This window comes from Lepeophtheirus salmonis, chromosome 2, assembly GCF_016086655.4.
Source record: "Lepeophtheirus salmonis chromosome 2, UVic_Lsal_1.4, whole genome shotgun sequence".
Lineage (NCBI taxonomy): Eukaryota > Metazoa > Arthropoda > Copepoda > Siphonostomatoida > Caligidae > Lepeophtheirus > Lepeophtheirus salmonis.
This window is the reverse complement of record NC_052132.2, coordinates 20,282,485-20,305,344: the sequence shown is the minus strand read 5'-3', so window position 1 is coordinate 20,305,344 and position 22,860 is coordinate 20,282,485. Positions and strand designations below refer to the sequence as shown.

At 30.5% G+C, this 22,860-nt stretch overlaps 1 protein-coding gene across 2 annotated transcripts in view; it reads right to left on the bottom strand.

Moving 5' to 3' along the window:
* Positions 1 to 22,860, bottom strand: part of LOC121132387 (uncharacterized) — a 305,542-nt gene that overhangs the window by 87,903 nt on the left and 194,779 nt on the right. For both annotated transcript variants that reach the window (XM_040727787.2, XM_071886685.1), the window contains exon 4: positions 1,268 to 1,404. In XM_040727787.2, coding sequence (XP_040583721.1) covers positions 1,268 to 1,404 — 137 coding nt within the window. The remainder of the gene's footprint in view (positions 1 to 1,267; positions 1,405 to 22,860) is intronic.

The following is a 22,860-nucleotide window of genomic DNA, read 5'->3' as shown; positions in this document are numbered from 1 at the left end:
ATTCATTCCTTCAATTTATTTTATATCCTTGTTTGTGAATGTTTCAATTGAAGGCTAATTCTTTTTAATATTTCACCAATTTTGAGTGTACGAGTATGTTTTAAAAAAAAAATTTAACTTGTGATTTACTAGAAAATAAAATAACTATTTTGCTCATCAATTTTATTGGTCTTTCTTCATTAAACTAAGTATGAAGGATTGGAAAATGCTATTTTTCATATTCAAAATATCAAAACCTTTTTTTTTATTGGAAGGGGCACTTATTGAAGCAGGTAACTGCACCTTGATACTCACATGTCGATAAATTAGTAAGGAATTCCGTTGTATAATATAATAAACGATTTATACAAATAGGTAGAGATTTAGCTTGGACTTGAAACTTTACTTGCAATCGACTCTATTTTTTATGGATATGTAGCTCAAAATAATGTCAGTGTGATTGAGTCGTGACTGGGTATATACTAAATCATATACAGAGGTAGAGATAAGTATTTATTTTAGTTTTGTTTTTTGAAGTACATCTTTATGGCGTGTTTTTTTTTAATGATTGTAGTTGTTTCAAAGTAGCAGCAACAAATATAAATAATATTTACTTCAACCTTTTTGCTGCAAATTATAATTGTAAAAAACTATGCTCATTAAAGAAATATATAAATTATGGAACTTTAAAGTGTAGTATAAGTACTTCTACCCACCTCTGTATGTATATAAATCTAATTTCCTTAGAAATAGGTCTTCTTAAATGTCCATTCTAATATAATATTCTGAAGTATTACAAAATATCTAGTAAAAAAATTAAGAATTATAATTTGTTGAAAATGAAATGAAAAAAGTGAATAAATATGCAATTTATAAATATCTTCGGTTGTTAAGAGGTAGTCAAGCTCTTTACATCAGATTCCTTTGAATGGAGGGTGTGCTTCTGAAATACTTTTTCTTCAGGCTGCTCTTTTCAGAGAGGTTTTTTAATCGACATAATTTATCTATATACATAGATAAATAATAAGAACGTCTAAAAAAAATCTTAGAAACCTTAATAATTAATTTCAGAATTTGCTGCTAATTCAAAATAAATAGTTTACCATAAAAAAAAAATTAGATATTGGAAGTGTAGAAAAAATGAAGAATTTACATAGAAGGTGGAGCTACAAAATTTAGAAAACAAAATATTAAAATATTATTTTAATCTCTGGGGTTTATAAAAATCCAAAGTAGGTAAGTAAAAAATACATATACTAATATTTATTATGCAATCATTATGTCTTACTGGTTCATCATTGATAAAAAAGTCCAGTACGGATGCAGGGAGTGATCTATGAGATGTACAAAGTATGTTTAAAGAATCATCCGAGTCCATGTAAATCGCCTTCAAGCCTTGAATAATTGGTCCTTTTTCTGGTCGAACTGTAAAAAAAATATAATAATGTTTATCAATTGCTTATTTTCATCTTTTGATGATGTCTTCTCTAAACAAGGAATTATATATGTGGCTCTCAACCCAAAATTGAGGGTGGAGAACACTTGTATTTTGTGACAAATTATCGTCAATTTCTATCAACAAATTATTCTTTTTCACCATTCGGAGGCACCTCAAATTTCACTTAAAATAAAAATAAAATGATTGTCACTATGAAATAAGACATTGATAGACTATATTTGAAAGGACATATACATTTATTAATTCAAACAAAGGTTCTAAAATATACTTAAAATTTTTAATACCTTAATTTATCCCACAAATCTTATTTCAAGGACTATAATTGACTCAAACATGTCTATGAAATGTTGGACTGACTATATGTAGATATATCTATATCAAGTAGAAAAATATTTTGTAGTGTATTATTTGATCAGCACGTGGTTTTGCTCCTTTTTCTAATTATTTTCATGATTCTGAATTTAGCTTCTTTTCAAATTTATTATAAATTATTGGTTGATTTGATCCTTCTTGATATAGGTTTTGATGGGAAAAACAGAAAGTTTTGCAATATAATCGACCCAAGAAAATATTTAAAAAAAAGAAGTTAATCGGGGGGAAATGACTTTGTTTAAATTCCGAAATGGTGTAATTGAAGTAAAAAGGTTAAGAAATACTTCTCTACGGGAGCGTTTATAAACCACGAAGCCACTTAAAGAGATGGAAGATCCAGCCAAACATCAGGTCTAGGGAGGGTGGGGGGTAACTTAAAACCACGTAGACGCTAATGTGATTGCGTATAATACGTCATAGGGAGCATAAAAAAAATGAAATATGAAAAAAAATAACATTTATAGAGCGGGGCCTAACAAAAATACATGCAGTTCTTATTTGGAAGCGATAGGGGGGAAGGGGGTTAGATTTATGTGAAAAACGACCCACTGTTATATGAATGACCCTTATTGTTGCGTCGTAGTTTAGTTTAGTTTGGTCATAATGGCGGTATTTATGGATTTGTATACTTTCTTTGTTGATACACAATACATTTATAAAGCTTAAGAGCCACTGCTTAGCTTGTATATCCCTACAATATTATTTATAACAATGTATATTTGAGACAGTTTTTTATGTATCAATATTTAGGTAGAGCAATAGAAGTATTTGTTCATATCGGAATTCTGCTAGCTTGGAGCAAATTCTATAATGCACTATTTATCTTATGAAGAAATACAATTTGACAAATATTTTATGTTTTCATGATACAAAAGGAATATGATTGATTGTATGGGAATCATTGCCAATAAATAAATTTATGTATCAATTTTTAAACATATTAACACTAGAACGCCGATGATATCATTTTTGATAACATTTTGACTTTGTCGTATAATATTAACTAATGTTCAAGTCCAAGCCTTCCAAAAACAATTGTATTTTATAAAGTATGTGCCCAATACAGTCTCAGCTCACGATGAAATCATTTTTGTACCCATTAATTTGTTCTTGTTTAAAAATGTATCTATTCAGACATATCAGAATTCCTTCTTTGATGTTTAACAGCAAGTGAATACTTATATTACAACGATTTTCATCATAAATAAAGATTTAAAACGAAAATATTGAAACGTAGTCGTACATGGCTATAGATTTTCATCACAAGATGACGCTTGTCATTATTCTATAATATTTTTTGTAATTTTTCCTTATGTCATATGCAAGTTTGTATTTTCTTTGCAGACTTTACCTTGTTACTTCAGTTAAAAGGGCGAATTCGTAGTTAGTTATAGAGTAATATTCAACAATCCTAAAAGACTACAATATTTTACAAATATTGATCACGTGGTACTTTGTTTCAATACTATGGTTTAATGCTTTAGTAAAAAGAAACTCGAATTTTTTGGCCTGGATATTTTTAAAACTTTTGTGTGATCACTTTTGACACAGGTATTCTACGAATAAATGTGAAAAACCACTGTTGCTCTAGTATCATTTGTTAAAAATAAGTTTAGAATAATGTTCCTCAAATCTGGTTTTAATTTCGACGACATAAATTTGTTTACAAATTGACTAATATACAACCTGATAAACAGGTGTGATCATTTTTGATACATTCATCCGCAATGGGACATTGTAACCCATCCTTTTTCTGGTGTTAAAGGTACCTATACAACAAACTAACATACAAAAATAAATGATTTGCAGAAATGAAATGTAAAATGTTGACAAATGATTATAATTACTACGCTAATATTTGATTAGGAACTGTTTTACCGATAATATCTGTTTATACATTATATATTAAGAGTACCATAATAATTAATCTGATCAAAGTTACTTATAAATTGTTTTTTATTGATTGATGCCTTTACATAAATGAATTACCAATTTAAGTTAATCAAATAAGCAATCAAAAATGTATAAGTATGTAACTACCAATAGGTTAATAAAATCATAAATGAGGCCATTGCTTTTTTAGGAATCATCTACTCACAAAAATTATTTTAGTTTTAAAATACATAAATTATAATATCTCAAATGTATGGATGTCATAAAAGTTTCATCAAATATCATTACCAAAAATTCATCTTGATATTCTGTTACCTAGTGTTTAACTAAATATTTCAACCCAAAATTGAGCTAAAATGATTTTTTTTTCAAAACTGAGCCGGGGTTACATTTGTATTCTGAATTTAATGATCCTACATTTATATCAATGAATTATTCTAATAAATCATTCGGAGGCACCGCAAATGCTACTTAAAGATCTACTAAATTCTCGATCAGTTATAGAAGAAAGTTATACCATATTTTATTTGAAAGGCCATCTCGAAACTAAAAAAAGTACTATACATCAAATGAAGGCTTGGTGCTATAGTTAATACTCCTAGGTATCTCAAATTATAATATAAAGCTTATAAATGACCGTCCCAATCAAGAAATACTATTCATTTATGAAGTAAAAAAATAATTTAGAGACTCCTCTTTTTCTTCATATTAGTTAAAGATTGCTTTTGTGTTGACACTACACACATATATTATGAATGTTTGGACCATAAACATTTTTTTTGAACATTATAAAACTATATCCACAAAATTTACATCGCAATCTGCTTAATATAATGAGGCACATATTATATATGTTATACTCTAAGAAAAGAGATGACAAAAAATATATCACCATGAATTTTGATAGGTTTTAAATTGTATTTTCAGCCATGTTCATTTTTTGAATATTATCACTATTAGAAGTGATATTTTTGTAGAGAAACATAATAGTTTTTCCCAATGCAGTCTACAAAAGTCCCATCGTTGGTATTTTTTTGACCGAGCGGATATGGATAAATGAGTAGACATAATAGAGAAATACATGTTTTTCCCGTGCGTTAATATTTTACCCATTCTGTTTCCTTTTTCCTAAGAGGTTCTTTAATATAGATTTTCTTTCGTTTGGTCTTTCCTCGACATTGGTATATTTTCAGATATTAAACAAAAACGACAGAGACACAAACAAAATAATACATTCAAATAGAATAATAAACAGATACATTTGTAATAATGACAACCATATAAAAAAATACGAGGTATTTTAATTATTTTAAAACACTCATGTACAGCTTTAAAATGTTTAAAACTTTTCCAGTGTCTTTCCTTTACCTTAGTACGTGCAATATATGCTATGTTTTTAAAAGGACAATATTAACGCTTTGACTATCCGTCCCGCTAAAAAAGGATAAAAAGTCATCACTCTGGAGCTTGCACCCAAAAATGTATTTAAAACCGAAAGAACATCTCTATATATCATATTTAAAACAGGACATTCCCAAAAGAAAGGATTGGTAGTCTCCGTTAAAAAAAACCCGTTTTCTTTATAAAATTAAATTCCAACATCCAAGGTACCATATAATTTACGATAAGTAAACCCTTTTTCTGCCGAAGAGTGAAATTTACTACTAATGGCTCCGATAAGTCTCTTTAATACAGATTATTTCGAAAAAAAATCCAATTGTTTTTATTCAATATTTGGAAGAAATATTGTATAATTGATGATAATTTTGAAAGGATATAAGTAGTTTTGAGGGGGATCAATATTTTGTAGTATTGAAATCCGCTTTTTATTGTTTTTTCTGTACCACTTGGGCATTTAATTGTTTTGCTACGATTGATATACTTATTTCATAATTCAAAACTCATAAATTTGAGGATAAATTTGAGATATTGTAACGCACTTTACAAAGGAGTTAGTTTCTACAAGTACTGCTATTTTCCTTGTCTGACTTTTTCTTATTATTGTATATATTTACAAATATATTTCTGGGCTAGGAAAGAACACTAAGGAAGGTTGTTAGAGTGAATTTATCTTACCTATATATTTCACTGATATTTGTGTTCTATAATGTTAATCTTATTATATTTAAATATGCTATAAGACTCTGAAAGCTAATGATTCAACATCTTAAAAGTTATATTTAGGTTAAGAAAAAAGTTATGAGGGTTTTAGGGTAGATATCTTAAGTGAACTATATCTCACGATTAATAAATTATATTAAAAAAAACTCAAAGTATGCTTAAAGGTTAAGAAAAAACTTTAAAAAAGTTCATTTACAGTTTTGTGTTTGGTGAAGCCAGTTGTGTGTTACAGGGTTCCAAAATGGAAGTACAACAAGAAAAAAAATCTTTAGGTTCACTACGACCAAGGTGAAAAGACGGAGCAGGTGGCCCATCAATTTGAGCGGTTTATGGACCCAATTAAGTATCGAATGCAACATCAAAGTGGTGGTTCTATCGATTCTGGTCGGACAATACGGACGTTGAATATGTGGCACGCTCTGGTAGGCTAATCATAGAAAATGTTGATAAAATAATGGAAATCGTCAAGTTGGACTGGTATTGGTGCACTTATTCTATTGCCGAGGAACTGAAAATTAGCCAGAAAAGTATCTAAATCGGATAAGACTAGCCACGTTAATTTTATTGCCAAAATTTAGTCAAAAAACGTTCCGAACTTTTTACTTCAAATATTATTTTTCCTTTCAATTCTAGCTCAAACTTAATTTTGCCTATTGCAAATGTCTCTGTAACTGGAAAACATATGGATTACTTTTTTAAGGTTGTATGACAAGGACGATCAATGCCGAAGCCTAATCAAATATTGAATCTTTGATGTCATTCATTGTCCAAAAATGGGATCAAATTCTAGGAGAAATGATCTGTGACTCCCACAAGTAACACATGGCATGAAAAGTCCTGGGCTCAACAAACAAAAACAGGACCTTATTAATTCAAAAGTGTTTTTTTTTTAAATTATTATTTTCATAAATTTTTAGTTGCTTTATAGAGTGGAGTCCCCACAACATTTTTCAAGCCATTGCTTAGTTTGAATGGTATTTATTCCACTAAGAAGGAGTGGAAAATTAAAACATGAAATTTTTTTAATCAATTCTTTTGGGAAGAACAGAAGTAGTGTCACACTCAGCACAATAACTCACAAACTAAAGAAAAGATTGTCAAACAATTTTGACAGCTGCCTTATGATGATTGTTACTAACTGGAAATGAGGTGTTTAAAAAAACATCACCATCCATGTGTGAAGACTGGGACTTTTTAAGCCATGTGTTACCTTTTGGAAAATATTGGAAGCAGTCATTGTAAATTATGTAGGCTAGATTGAATAATTGTAGCAATTTATGTGCATGAATAGTTATATTTATAAATTTTTTTATAAATTAATGATGTACTTAATTGGTAATTAAAAGGGTGTACGATTATACCGAGATAACTGTTGTAATATTTTGTTTGAATGTGATATCATATTAATGTTAAACACTACATACTTTTAATCTATATTAAAATTTTAATTTAAATGACAACTACTTGAATTAATTACAGTAGTTAAAAATATATATATATATATATATTTTTTTTCTTACTTAATTCTAATGGTACTTGACGTGCTAATCAAAAATCTATAACTATTTTTTCCATATCAAATCCGGGTTTCGAGTTTTTTAAAAATATATACATTATAGTATTTTTACTCTACTTATAAGTTTGGAATAACATTGGATTATGAAAAAAATCAGCAATCCACATAAAAAGAAATTTATTATTTGCAAAATTTAATGTCTAATTCGTTCTTATGTTTTTATACAATCATCTAATACTGAAAAAATGCAATTTAAAGGTTAAAAAACCTTCTTATTTTATGGGCTTTGCTCGAAAAGCAATAACATCTCAAATTTTTAACATTTGTTATACCAAAAGAGTTCATTTGAATTGTAAGTAATACAAATTTTAGATACAAAATAATATTTGCTAATAAGAGGTCTTTTTCAACCTTAATAATTATTTGTTTTATATTCTATAGAGGAAATAATCAATAAGAGGTTGATAAACTATTATAACAAAACTCTATTGTTTATTTGTTTAAATCTGAACTAGTGTTTTTCCTTTTTTTTAAATTGTATAATTCATTATCACGGATTAACTAAATTCATCACTTAATCTGTCTACATTTTTAAGTTATGAAAAAAAAAAAAACAAGAAGTTCAAATAGATATTGTAGCTAAACAAGAATTTTTGACAAAAAAATACTTTTTGTAAATGAGATTATACATATATATTAGGAAAGTGGCGCCCGCGTTGCAGGGCTGAATAGAGGGAAATAGAAACAAATAATGAAGGTAGAAGATACATAGCGTTACCTCGCTAACACAAAAATACCATATGTATTTGGTTGTCAGCTGTCGATCACTTGATACGTAATGGTTCTTTCATTTTTTTATTCTTTTTGACAAATAAACGAAGGAATAAGATATTAAATGCTTATATAATTATACTCCCGTTTCCAATGGAACAAGATTACAATTTCTTGTTAATCCCTCGTCGTACATATTTATATATATATATATTGGTCATTTCATTATTTTATGAAGAAGTTTTGGCTATCACATAGAAATACTTGTGTATAGTTACGCTATTAATTAAAAATTACAAGACAATATTTTAATACAGAGACATTCTATGTCAAGTGAAAAGAGTAATTGGAAATTTTTGACATGGTCACCACCGATTTGGATAAATTTTGGTCTGGATGTCTATCCCATCAAAGAAACAACATGTGTAAAATTTTAGACTTGTGAAGGCGTAAGGCCACGTTTGGGATTCCCTCAAAGTTTGGACCGGTCGAAAGAACTTCGTAATTCCGTTTAGAATAAGGCAATTTTATATTTCTTCCCTTTAAAATACTTTTAGAAGTACGAGCTTTAATTCATATTTACTAAAAAATGGCATATGTGTAAAAAATATTATGAAAACATTATTACATAATATAAAAATGGCACCCAAGCCATGCTTCAAAAGTTGTTTCGCCATTTTTTAAGAAGCTTCACCTACTCATCTTCTATATATGCACAAAAAGTTATAGTGGGATCTCAATGGAATTCCCTTCATTCAGGCATTTTACTTGAAAAGGTTCAGTCTTTTTATTTAAAAAATATATTATCTATATTTTTCCTTTCTATTACGTCTAACTTTTAAGTATTTATAATATTGGTATCATTCAAATATAATATTTTAATATTTCAAAGGACTAAAATATAAGTTTTGCTAAATGTATAAAATTATGTTATGCAGATTTTTATTATGCTAAGTAGTATCCAGTATGAATCACGGATTCGACTCTCGACTCGGCTGTGTCGCTGTATTCCCAAACTTTAAGGGATATATCCGTTTCAGTATAAATGCATGAAGCTTCTGGGTAGCTGTCACGGTTTTTGCATTGTTCAACTTCTTCCTAAAAAAATTCCGTTTAGTTTTGTAGTCAACATGCGTACAAAAATAACCCTCAATCGATTTGAAATGGTTAGTAACAAACCCAAACAAATGAATCGATTTCGTGATTTGATTCTCGTATGGGCGGGGAAGGCTCTGTTTTATGGTCCCCCCGACTCTAACTACTGGTCCTTTGCCATGCCTAGTGACGAAAAAATGCCACTCAGCAGAGATATGAAAATCCACTTCTTGACATATCATGTTTAAAAAATGTTTTACAATTTTTGTATTGACATGCAAAAAATTGACCATCAGAAAAGTTATACGCCTTTTTTATCAATCCAAACGTGGTCTTCAAATATTTTATTAGTTTGTGCCGGAACAAATGTAGTGTAACCATATCATGGTAGTTCTAGTCGGAAATAATTGTAAATGAGTCATGGCAATGATTTCACTTTTATTTTATTTTATATAAAATACCCAGTCGCCTTTAAGGAATTCCAATAAAAACCTTGAGAAGTATCTTATACTACAAATCTGTAATTTCGGAAAAGTCTCCAATTATAAGAATTTTCAGGGTTTTTTTTGTTCAAAAATTACTTTGTGCCTTAGCAATGAAGTCGTGTTTTGCTAGCTTTGCTGCTTTGTCATAAAATATTTTTACAAATTTTTGGGTTGGAAGTACTAGACTAGGCAGCTCTGATATATCGGTTGATATTCACTTCTGAAATTGTACCTCATCCTCATTTTCCTCAAAGTGGTCAAGTAACTTATCCTTGAGCAAGTCAGTTGTTCTGTAATTTTCACTTTTACGAAAGAAACAACAGGGCAATACAGGATTACAAACTAAAAACGCTATAATGTGACAGTAAGAGGTGATGTTCCGGTTTATCAGGGATTCTCGATCCCATGATCATATGCGTTACATTTTGGTAAATAGTACAACCACATACACTGCACAACCCACTTGCACCTGCAAGAACTCATTAGAAAGGTTGGAGAGAAGTGAATTTAGAAAAACCTAAACTTGTATTCTATTATTTTTAACCCATGTGTTCCATTAGATTATAAAATTCATGTTATATATCCAACCGAATCATAGTCATACAGGATATAACAAGGAATATCCACACAAATACATGTTACTATAATACAACTTCAAAAAGTTCTGTAGACTGATATGTATAACAAAACTTCTAATATTTTATATACGTATATATATATTTTTTGAGTAAATAGGACGGAATTTACTATGGTGGCGATTATGACCTTTTCCAGTTATAGGCCCGAATGAAGGTGAACCATTAAGTTCCCACTCTAATTTTTTGCACATAATATTATTATTTGTATATAGAAGACGGTTAAACTTTTTACAAAAATTGGCAAAATCAATTTTGAAATATGGCTGGGGGGTCATTATTTATTTATATTTTTCAATAATGTTTTCATAAATTTTTTCCCACATATGCCATTTCCTTATAAAATATGAGTTAAAGCTCGAAGTCTTAAAAGTATTATAGTCGAAAAAAAAAGAAATTGGTAAATTCTAAAAGGAGTTAAGACATAATCAAGTACGAAGGTCTTTCGAAGGGGACAAACTTTGAAGAACTTCTAAACGGGCCCTTGCGCCTTCACAAGTCTAAAATTTTTCATATGTGGTTTCTTTTATGGGATAGACGTCCTGACCAAAATTTATCAAAATCAGTGCTGGTAATGGCAGAAGGTTTACCTTCACATGGAATGCCCCTATAGTAACAGACAGATGGATATTTATGGAAAGAGAGAATGAAAATGATGTTTCTTTTCGATCAAATCAGCCACTAAATAACCTCAGAATCACGGAAAATATCTATCACTATGCTTGGTTATTTTCCACGTTTACTTACTAAATTTTAAGACTCATCTCTGCGACCATTTTAGATTCTATATGTGAGTGCATCAAAAACAGAATTATAAATATATATAAGATTTAATAATTTTTTTAAAAGGGCTTCAGAAAAAGGGGCTAGCAACGCCACTCACTGACTTGTGTTGTTGTCGTATTTTGTAAGTCAAAAATAGTGTAATTTTAAATAAGTTATTGTTTGAATCAAATTGAATACTGTGAAAGTATATTTGAATAAATTTGATATTAAGATCATTTATTAAAAAAACATGGCATGAGACAACTTAAATAAGGCAAATTTAAATACAAACGAGTTTTTTCATATATTCAAATGTCATAATACTTATATATATATAATACATTCTTAATTCTTGAAGCATGCATTCATAAGATCCCATTACCAATTCATAGCATTAATAATTAAGTTAGCTATAAATAAAATCTCTCAATTTATAGTATTTATGTATATTTTCTGCAGTAATTTCTTGCAAAAAAATTATGATTTTATTTATCTCTCATATTTAATATGTTTTTATGTATCATAATACTTATAATTAAATGATGGGTATGTATATAAAAAAGATTGAATCGAACAAGTAAAAAGCAAAATTATTTATAAATGACGAATCAAACTTATTACAAAGATAGAATTAAGTAAATCATTGGGATTTTTTTTCATTTAAGTTTTTACTCGATATAGGTATGGTAATTTTGTCTAAATTGCAGCAAGTATAAAATTCATGCATAGAGAATTTTCATAAAGAATATAGTATATTGAGAGACGATATATCTAAGGTTGTAGATTCTATACGTAATAATTTTTTACCTTGCAAGATTTTTGTTGTTGTCAATCTAAACAGTTTTTAGAGCTGTCATCAGTATTATTTTATTCTTGAAAATAAAACATCATAGTATAAAGTGTATTCCGATTAAGTATGCTCATGAGTGACTGACAGTAACACTCATTCCTTCACAACAACTAATTAAGTATCCTTTAAAATAATTAAAAACTGTTAAATGCCCCAGCCAAAAATTATGATTAATTTGAATATTTTGTTTTATGTGTATTATTGTATATATATATAATTAAGGATTTAAAATGACTTTTAACGATAACAAAACGATTGTCTCAAGAGATTTACAAACATTGCTTCTAAACGTTCAGTAGAGATGAGGAAACTGCTTCAAAAACGATATGTAACAAACCTAATAAATCAAACTTATTACGTAAATATATGTGGTGCGTCGGCATAAAAGCAATCTTAAAAAAAAACTACAGAAAAGTAAATAATCACAATTAATTTTTTACTTCTTATATACATACATCATCAAATATTAGGCTAAGTAAAAACCTCTGCGTGTTTTTCGCTCGATAGTGAGCTATATCTTACGATTAATAAATTGCATCAAAAAAAAAGCTTAAAGTAGGCTTAAAGGTTAAGTGTACAATGTACACTTAAAGAAAGTTTATTTACAGTTTTGTGTTTGATGAAACCAGTTTTTGTTACAGCATTCTAAAATGGAAATACAAAAAGAGAAAATTAGATACATTCTTCAGTATTACTACAACCAAAATGGAAAGGAAAGGAAGGTGGCCCAAAAAATGATGCTCTTTTTTGAATTAATACAGCTTCGAATGCAACAGTTAAGCGGTGGTTCCAAAAATTCCGTTCTGGTAATATGGACGTCAAAAATGTCGACAAAATAATGGAAATCATCGTGTTACACCAGCATGTGAGCACTGATTTAATTGCTCAGGAACTGAAGTTTAGCTGCAAACCCGTTTGGAAAATTGGGTTATCCAATCTTTGTTAATTTTATTGTCAAAACAAAGCGAAAAAAAGCTACGAACTTTTTACTTCACCTATTATTTTATAGGCATTTTTAAGTCAATTATAGACTTTGTATTCAAATTTCTGGCATGAGCTATAATTTAGAGCCTTTATTTTATTTAAAAAACTTAAATTGGTATCAGTATGGTCTTAACAATAATTATATCTATTTCTCATTATTTTATTGTGACAATTAATATTGGCTACTTCCAGTACAATTTGCGCCCCTCATAAGTTTAACTTTTTGATATCAATCAAAGAATATATATATAATTCATACTCTATACAGAAAAAAAAATATATAGATTGCTTTTGTGTTGACTCGTCACATATGAAAGTAAAAGTTTCTAAATTGCTTCATATTAGATAAATATATAAGTTATTATTGTGATATGAGTTTCGTCAAATAACTTTTTTCCTACTTTCTAAAAATATATTTTTTTCATTAGTTACAAATGGTTTGTCAAAACAACTGTAGAAGATATTTCCTAACTTCTACCTTTCACAAATTATTCTTAACACGTCCAGTATTAGGAAGTATGTTGTAACATCAAAGTATGTATCTAGGCTTTACACTCACCAAGCAAAAAATGCTTCTTCTCTATATTTGAAGGTTTAATATTAATATATATTCTTATGCCTTCATTTAAGGTATAATCTTAGTCATGGATATTGTCTTTAAGGAGGAAAATAGGATGCTATGAATAAAATATTGTACTATTTATTTTTCTTTAGTATTCGGCTTATCAGTATAAAATATTATGCACCTTACTTTTATAAATTTAAGATTTCCTTGTTTGGTTTCATGTTTTATCAAATCAAATTTAACCCTATTTGAAGTAATAGTCGTTGAACAAAAAGAAGGAACTTGTGTTACGTTTGATAAAACAGAAAACCGCCAATAATTGAAATGAAGTGTTATATTGTGGTATGAGATACCTAAAAATGACCCATTTTGACCCAAAAATACATTTTTTCCAATTTAAAATGCTCTAGATCACATAAAAAATGCTCTGAGAGGACTCAAATTTTGCCAAAGTCAGTTTTTTTATTGTCTCCAGTACAAAGTTATTTGTGGAGGAGGAGAAAATTATAAACTGGACAACGAGACATTCTAATGTACATACACGTAGTATTGTGTTGGTACGTATTTTTTACTGAAAACTGAAATAATAATAGACCCTCATTCTCGGAGATAAAACAGTAATATCTTGGCATACGAGTTAATATTGTTATTTGACCGGTATTTCAGAGTCAAGACAATTTATCTGAAAAGAAATAACTAAAAAATGTTTAACATGAAGTGGCTCTCACATTCCATCTCCAATTCTAAATCAGCTCGTATCTTAATAAAAGGTATGTAGCACTTATATACAAAGATATTACTACTGTATTTTTGCTTATATCATTTGAAACAGCTGACGTAAGTTGCTGCAAACTGAAGATCTTTATAAAGTACAACTTTACTACTCTGAACTGCCAATCAAAATCATGCTGTGGTCTGTATTTCTTTCTTCCTTTACAGCTCATCCCAATCCATAGATCGAATGAATCTGAGTGCTTCTAATGATAAGTAGAAAACAAGCTCACAACCTCCGCAAGACAAATACTACTTTCAACTTCCTTCAAAGGGTTAATTATCCAAAATAACTTGAAAAAGTAGATATCCCACTTTTACTCCAAAACCCCAAGGTTTGATATTTGTTTTTGATTCTTACCAATTTTACTTCATTCCAATTCATTCTTTTTCTAGTGTTCAAAGGATTGCAATAGTTGAATTTTCTTTTTGTTTTCAAAACAACACGTTGTCAGCAAAAATGCAATAGAAAGAGAAACTATGACGTATATTCAACACTGTAGGCCGCACTTCATCAGAGCCCAAAGTTTTAATACCAGACTAAGTAACTCGAGTCACTTTTTATGACTTGTGACAGCTGAATTGAATTAAAATTGATTTTCTAGAGACTTGCCTTGGACTTAACATTTGAATGCTCGTACTTGAGTTAAGACTTAAATAGATACGTTGTAAAATCCTCAACATAAGATTAAGATTAACCGACTTGAACATTATGACTTGAGATGTATTTATGAAGTAAATTAGAACATTAATTTGAAAAAGCAACGTCAAGACGTCATTGTTTACATTAATCTTTATAAACAACAAATATTTGTTGTATTTATATACCTCCATCTTAAAATTCACCTACCATTTGATACATTTTCTGTAAGGATTGGAAAAACTCAATATTCATGCTACAAATTTATAAGTTCATGAGTGTACAGACAAAGTTATTTTTGTTAAGAAGTAAGCTATTCGTTTTTCCATTTAGGTAATTAGTAGTTATTAGTGGGGTTCCCTCTGGAAATCCTAGACCAATTTGATAATTTAAATAATTCGTTCCAACTTCGTAATTACATACTTAACGTAATTACTAATGCAAAATCATACTAATATGTGTTCACATTTAGCAATAGAGTTGTTTGAGATGTATAAAAGTAGGGATTAAGGCCCTTTTGTTAAACTATTTATCAAAAGAAGTTTTTGATTATGTTGCATATGTTCAACAAAGAACATTTAAGTGCTAAACATTGAGTTTTTAGATCCAAATGTTATATTAAATATATAGATAAAGATCACTCAAGCGCATTAAAAAAAAGAAAGCACCAATTGAGGGATTTACTGGTCCCGTACAAAGTATTCGGGAAAAAAAGTATACTTTAATGTAATAATTCATGGTAGATACAAGAAAAAGTTGTAGTCTCTTACATAATGATCTCGTCCGGTGTCATCCCTCAAAAATCACATCCTCTTCCCCATAATGCCACCTTCCATTTATTTTCATAATCCTACAAAGTGCTGCTGATTATCCGAATATCTCGAAAAAATCGATAATAATATATTTTTTTGTGCCGTTTCGCTTCACCTCACCTGGTGAAGTTATTTTCTTAATCTTAAAATAATTGAATATCAACATTCCGCTGTCACTGTCTACATTTTTGAGATATAAAGGTGAATTATCACGTTTGAGCAAACTTACAAGGGGGTCCATTGAAATCTGAACACTGACAAATATAATCATTGATGAAGGTTGAGTGATTGAAATTAATTCATATTTTGATATACTAAAGCATTATCAATTAGTAATAAGACAAAACAGACCTGAGATCTCTAGCTTATATATGTACAAGTCGAGAAAATGACTCTTGAACGTGATCGACGAATTTACATTTACCCGCATTCCAAGCAAATGGACGTCTCAAGGACCATCGTCTACGCCATCAGCAAGTTCAATACGTTTGAGAAGAAGAATGTCTCTGTTAAAAAGGCTGAACTTGATCAGGAGGGGTTAAAGTATACAGCTGAAGCCAATCCACTCAAGTAAATGAAGTCCTATGTAAGAGATCCAATGGGTTCACGAGGTCCAGAATTATATCAAAAAAGTGGATGAAAAGAGCCTTGTGAGGGTGAAGGGCCTACTTTTGACACCAACAATGAAATAAACATATCTCTTTCGTTGCAAGCCTCTATTGAATGAATTTTTTGGAGTTGTTTTGATATCTTTTTGACACTTTTGGCCTTCCTAGAGATCTGATGCCATTCGAGGGGAAGGCCTGCAGTGTACTTCATCCAAATACCAAGACACTCAAAGCCAATTTCAGCCAGGACGTGGACGTCATGGCAGAGGACTACATCTGCAGCAGGTTCCAGGCATCCCCCTCCCACCCACCAGGAAGCCATCATTGCCTGTAAGGCCGGCTACATTAATAATTAAGAGAGCTCAGACACACATCTATATAAAGGGAGCGGGGGATCAAATTGTGGCCAAAATATTCTTCTTCAAAAAACAACACAAAATATACATTTTTTAACTTTTTTATTGAAAATCAAAACTATGACGAGCATATAGGTATAGAGTAGCCATTCATTCGATATAATCACCGTTGGCATCAATAACGGCCTCAATACGGTCTCTGAACCGGCCGCAGGCCCTTCTGACCATCTCCTTGTCCATGTTGCCAAATACCTCCTTGATGGAGTCCATCAGGCTGGCCTTGGTGCCATCGAGATGTCTGTTGGTATGTCTCTCGACATAGCTCCAGACAAAATAGTCCAAAGGATTAAGGTCGGGAGAGTTAAGAGGCCACAAATCCTTGGTTACGACGTCATAACAGTTCTCGGTTAACCACTGCATGGAGATTTTGGACACATGACAGGGTGATGAGTCCTGTTGCCACAAGCCTTCATGGACCTAGTAGGGTCATCCTCAACCATCTTCTTCACCTTGTCTACAAAGTCGGTGTCCCTGACCTTCCTGTCGGCGCCCTCCTCCTTGGGTGCCCTCCTTATCGTGGCATCAACATCCCAGGTGTCCTCTAGCTTCTTACGGATACGCTGAACAGTCTGTAAATTCACTCCTAAGGTTGAAGCAATCGTTGAATTGGCGATTTCACCTCCATCATTAACCAATGCCATTACTACGGCGGACCTCGAAAGCTCCTCGTTCCACTTATAGCTCTTTATCTCCTCATATGATGACTACATAATGCTAACTGAACTACGTATCGTCAGCTGGCGAGAATAGCTTTCCGTTTTGGTAACCGGTTTTTTATTTGATAATGTCGTCTTCAAGTTATCAAGGTTTAAAGTAGGCGAAAATTTGATCCCCACTCCCTGTATAGTATTAATTTTGTTAAAGTTCTATTGTTCATTACTAAATTATATACTGTTGAAGTTAAAAATTCAAAGTGTTCAGATTTTAATGTACCATTTGGTATATAATGTACCCCTTTATTTCTATTTTTTTAATCTTTTCTAATACTGACAGTAAGAATGAACCTGGCCGAATAAATAAGAACTGACACAACACCACATATATTTAGCTTTATTGGATACCATCAAGATAAAGAAACAAAGTGCTTCATTATAATAATTTGTATGCAAAATAAATTTTCTCTAATATGTTAAATAAACTTAAATATTGCTAAACAAAAATACTCTTCAAACGGTTCTTTTAAGGAAATGTGGCAAAGTAATAAATTTTTTTAGATACTTTCTTGCAAAACGTCAATATTTGCTCAGTTCTATTAGTAGCAAAATTATTATTATCAACCCATTCCTTCAAAATAAAGACAATAATAAAAACTTAAAAAAGGAGAATGAATAAATATTTGAGGTCTATCGAAAATGATGGTTCATATTTAAATGAACATCATTTGTAAATAAAGTAACCAATCAAAATATTTTGATTGCATTATTCCTCTCTCTTCTTCAAACAAAATTTTCTTAATGTAGAAAACTTTTTTTTTCTTTTATTCATATTTTGCCATTTATAAACAATTATTTTTTTATTTGTACATTGAATTCATAAATATTTTATCACACAAATAAATTTTAATTTAGAATCAATTGTTATTAATACATATAAAAACTCAAATTTTAATTCAATAATTTATTGTAAAAATATATTTTTTTATTTTTGGTAAAGATATATTTTTTTATTTTTGGTAAAGATATATTTTTTTATTTTTGGTAAAGATATATGTTATGTACAAGTTGAGGGATATTGTACAAGTTACAGTTTCTACTATAAGACTACAATTGCTATCGAATATAACAAAAGGAGGACAATATGCTAAACGGCTAAATTTCATTAAATTTCCTTATAGGTTACAAGAGAAATATAATTTTCAATGATAACAAATTTTGTATTTTAAATAGTAATAATTAAATTTATACTTTCATGTAAAAAAATATGTGTCTGTAGGGTGTATTTTTAATGTTCTATTGAACAGTTTCATTATTTATCCATGGAATAAGTTAATTCCTTTATTTTAGAAACAAACAACTTTTCTGAAGAAAAAAAGATATCATCATAACTTCATAAAAAAAGGATTTTTTTCTTTTTTGAATAAAGATGGAATTTAAACTGTGGGCAGATGATTTCCCACAAGAAAATTTCCCTCCTGTAAATTACGATAAGTAAAAAATTGCTAGCAGGGAAATTTATCTTTGACAAATTGCCTGTAATTATACTATATTCATCGTGATTAATCTACAAATGGGTCTAATCAATATAAGGATTAGTTGATAATTTTCCCATTAAGAAGACAACCCTCATAATATTTCCCAAATTGACCCCCCTCCCCCAGACATACGTTATTTGTGTAAAACCACACCTGCTCCTTAAAAGAACCATATATACAGGGTCGTCCCGATAAAACTAAACCACCTTCAACTGCATCTTGATCAATAAGGGAAGCAAATAAAGGTTTAAAATCTTATTTACAGGTTCTAATAATACAAATTTTCGCTAATCATTTCCTCGATACGAGTCCTAAAGGATTTGCAGGCCCTGACCACGTCCCTGAGGGAGATTTTGTGCCAGTACTTGATGATGGAGGCCTTCAAGGCGTCGATGCTGTTTTGGGAATTGGCAGAGACCTTTAAGGCGGCGATGTTATTTGGGGAATTGGCAGAGAACTTCTTCTTTAACTCCCCCTAAAAGAAGTAAGCCATGGGATTCATATTGGGGAGTTTGAGGGGTGTGTCTAGCAAAAGTAAATTCAATAATGGTGTTCCTCCGGGTCTCCTCCATCGTAAATACTTGTTTTGAATTAGAAGTTGTGAAACTAACTTAAATCTAACGCTCAACCCCTTACTTTAAAGTTGAAATAACCGAGTTAAATACTTTCCTTATTGTTCAGAATGTGGATAAAGATGGTCCGGATATACCGGGACACCTGTAATTCAGGTCAATGGGTCTTGCAGAATACACTAGGGTCCTTGAGAAAGATTAAAAATCACCACTGCAGCTTCATGAACCATCAATAACCCCTCCAAATATTTTTTTTACAATAGCAGTTCGACAGCAGCTATCTATGTTCAACGGTTTTTCTGCGGATGGAAAAATTATCTATAGATCCTTAAATGGGTAGATAAATCACTACAGTGTGTGTAACCAAAATTGGAACAAACATAAAAGGTTTAAAATGGAGGGTAAGGAGTAGAGTTTCAAGTTTGAAATTTCTACGGATGTCTTAGGATTTTATGAAAAAAAATTGGAATCATTAAATCATGGAACAAACAAAAAGAAACAACATCCTGATTTTGCTCCACGCAGGAATAAGGAACAGGAATATTGTTTACCATTTGGGGTGCACCTGCACCATTGTGTATGCAGATAGGAGTAGATTTGAAGATTAAATTCAAAGTTTGGCTTAAGCTCAATTTATGGGATTTTTGGTCTGTATCCACTTGGTCCCTATCATCACCATATCTGAATCTATTGGATTACAGCATATGGAGTATTGTATAGATGAAAGCCTGTCAAACCTCCCACAGGTGGGAACCACCTGAAGACTTCCATCATTGGAGCCTGCGAACAAATGGATGAAGCCCACATAAAGAAGACTTGCTTTGTCTGTAGAACCCGTTTGATGGCTGTTATGGCAGCTAATGCGAATCATATTGAATAAATATACACGTAATATAAATCAATCATTTTGTTATTTTTGAAATATTTTTTGTTATTAGCTTAATTTCATAATATGTACAGTTTATATCTATTAAAAAAATATGAAATGTAGGAAAATGGATGAGGAAAACAAATATATATATATACATGAAAAGATAACTTATTAGACTTTATCCTACATGGTTAATTAATGTATATACCTACCACCTGCTCTGTCATCAATAATAATCTTTATTTCCAAATTAATTAATTGAATTGTCCAAATATCTTATTTTCTATCAAAGGTTTTTTTCGTCTTTAAACAATATTGTTTGATTAGGAGTAAAATAATAACACACAAATGAGAGCTATTGATCGAAAGAGGCTCATAATAAAATTATTATCAATGGAAGGACTTTATTATTTCTATAAATACTTGAAGATGTATCTTTTTAGTTGTTAAAACAGTTGATTGCGTAAGCTTTGATTGGAGCTATCTATCAAGGTGTAGAAACAGTATACAGTTCGAAAATGGGGGAAAAAACCAATTGATGACAAAGCGGAGGGAAATTATAAAAGTTTAGGGGGATTTGGCGAGACAGTGGCCACATCGTGAAAAATGTAGCTGATCCTCGTGTATACCTCAAATTTTACCAGTGCAAGGAAGTTTAATTAAGCTGAAATTTTGTGGAGTGAAACTTCAATGTCAATTATGCTTTAATTTTGGACATATGAAATATTATTGCTTGGAAAAACAACTTAAAACTTTTGAATATGAAAGGGCTCTCATAAAGGGCATGCAAGAATGTCTTCTATCAAAAGTACAAATTGAAGAGAATAAGGAGGTCCAATTGGTATAAGATAAAAATGAAGATAAGTCTTTCAGAATTGATAAAGATCGTTTATCCGAAAAACAAATTGAAGAGGTTAGTGAGACCCAAACTGTAGAAGGAAAGGATGAAGAGTAGGGGTCCGGAGCAAACAGCTATCCGGCAAATGACGATGTAGAACAAGTACATACCGATTATTCGGATAAGGGAAACGAATGTTTCTTTTTTAGAAAATGATAAGACGAATGATGGAGAAAGTGGAAAGCCAAAAAAACAATCCAAGCCTCATTTGGACGTCCATAAAATCGTATCGTGCTTCCTCTGTGGGAAAAAGAAGTAACCCGGATATTTCCCATGTAAGAGAGAAGAAACAGTCAAAAGCTCTGAGTCTGGTACTTCTTAATAGTTGGACCACTCCTCTTATTCTTTTATTTCTTTTTTTACATAATTATACAAAAAATTAAGCCATAAAAAAAAACCAAATCCAAATTGTGGACTTCTTTCCTAATAAAATTCCGAAGGAGCAAAAATTGAATATGGGCATCAATAAAATAATTTCTTTAAATACAAGAGGGGGGTAAATATAGAAGATCTAGATATGCAGTAATGAATCACTTGATGTCAATGGATCTTCAGGATATTAAATCAGAGATCTCTTCTTGTTCCTATAATAACGGTACCCTTGCTTATCTAAAAGATTTTATTGTTTCTTTAGTGGAAATGGATCTAATAGAGGAGTCTTGACTCTTATTTCAAAGAAAATCAAAAATGTTTCCTATGTTAAAGAGTTCTTCTACAAAAGCAATTGGCATACAATTCGAATTTCTTGAAATGGGATGGGTTTCAGTTGAATAAATGCCTATGGGCCGAATTAAAGGTCTACTTCCTATTTTCAAGCAATTTTTAATAACCAAATAAAGGATTCAGCTCCGTTCCTACTAATTGGGGATTTAAATGTTGATCTCCATCAATTTGATTCACACTATCCTTACTGCTCTGAAATATATTATTCTTTATTTCAATCTTGTTGACTTGACAAAAAGTTCAGTCCTGAAGAAAGAATTTCTTGGAGGAGAGGGAATCAGTCTCCCAGAATTTACTTGGCTTCAATTTCTCCTACCTTGACTCTTATGGTAAAAAAAAACATTCATTTTATAAGGCTGAACCTTCCTCTGATCATAAATTGATTTGCCTGGAATTACACAGACCTAAATTATGATAAAATGTTACCATGCAGTTAAAAATCTCCACAGATTGTATTAAATATACTAACATGTGGAAAACTATATAATAACACACTTCATGCATTTGTGGACTGCCCTGGCATCTATATCTTTAAATATTTTGTATCCATAAATCTAAAAGGACAGACGAATGGAAAATAATAACTTATAATAATTGTTAATTTGCATGTTTACTGTTTTGTTTTTTTAAAGATTGATTTTTCGAATATTAGTTGAAATTCTACCCTGGAGCATTAAGTATAAACTGTAATGTTTATTTATGTACTTTTTACGCAATTGCTTGGGTTCAGATCGGGACTTTTTAGGCCACATGTCATGTGACAGCTTTTGCGTCCAATTTGTACACATTTTTAAAATTTAGTATGGCTCCAAATGGGTCGTAACTTGTTGGGACTGATATTTATGATTTACTAACAGCCATATTTCCC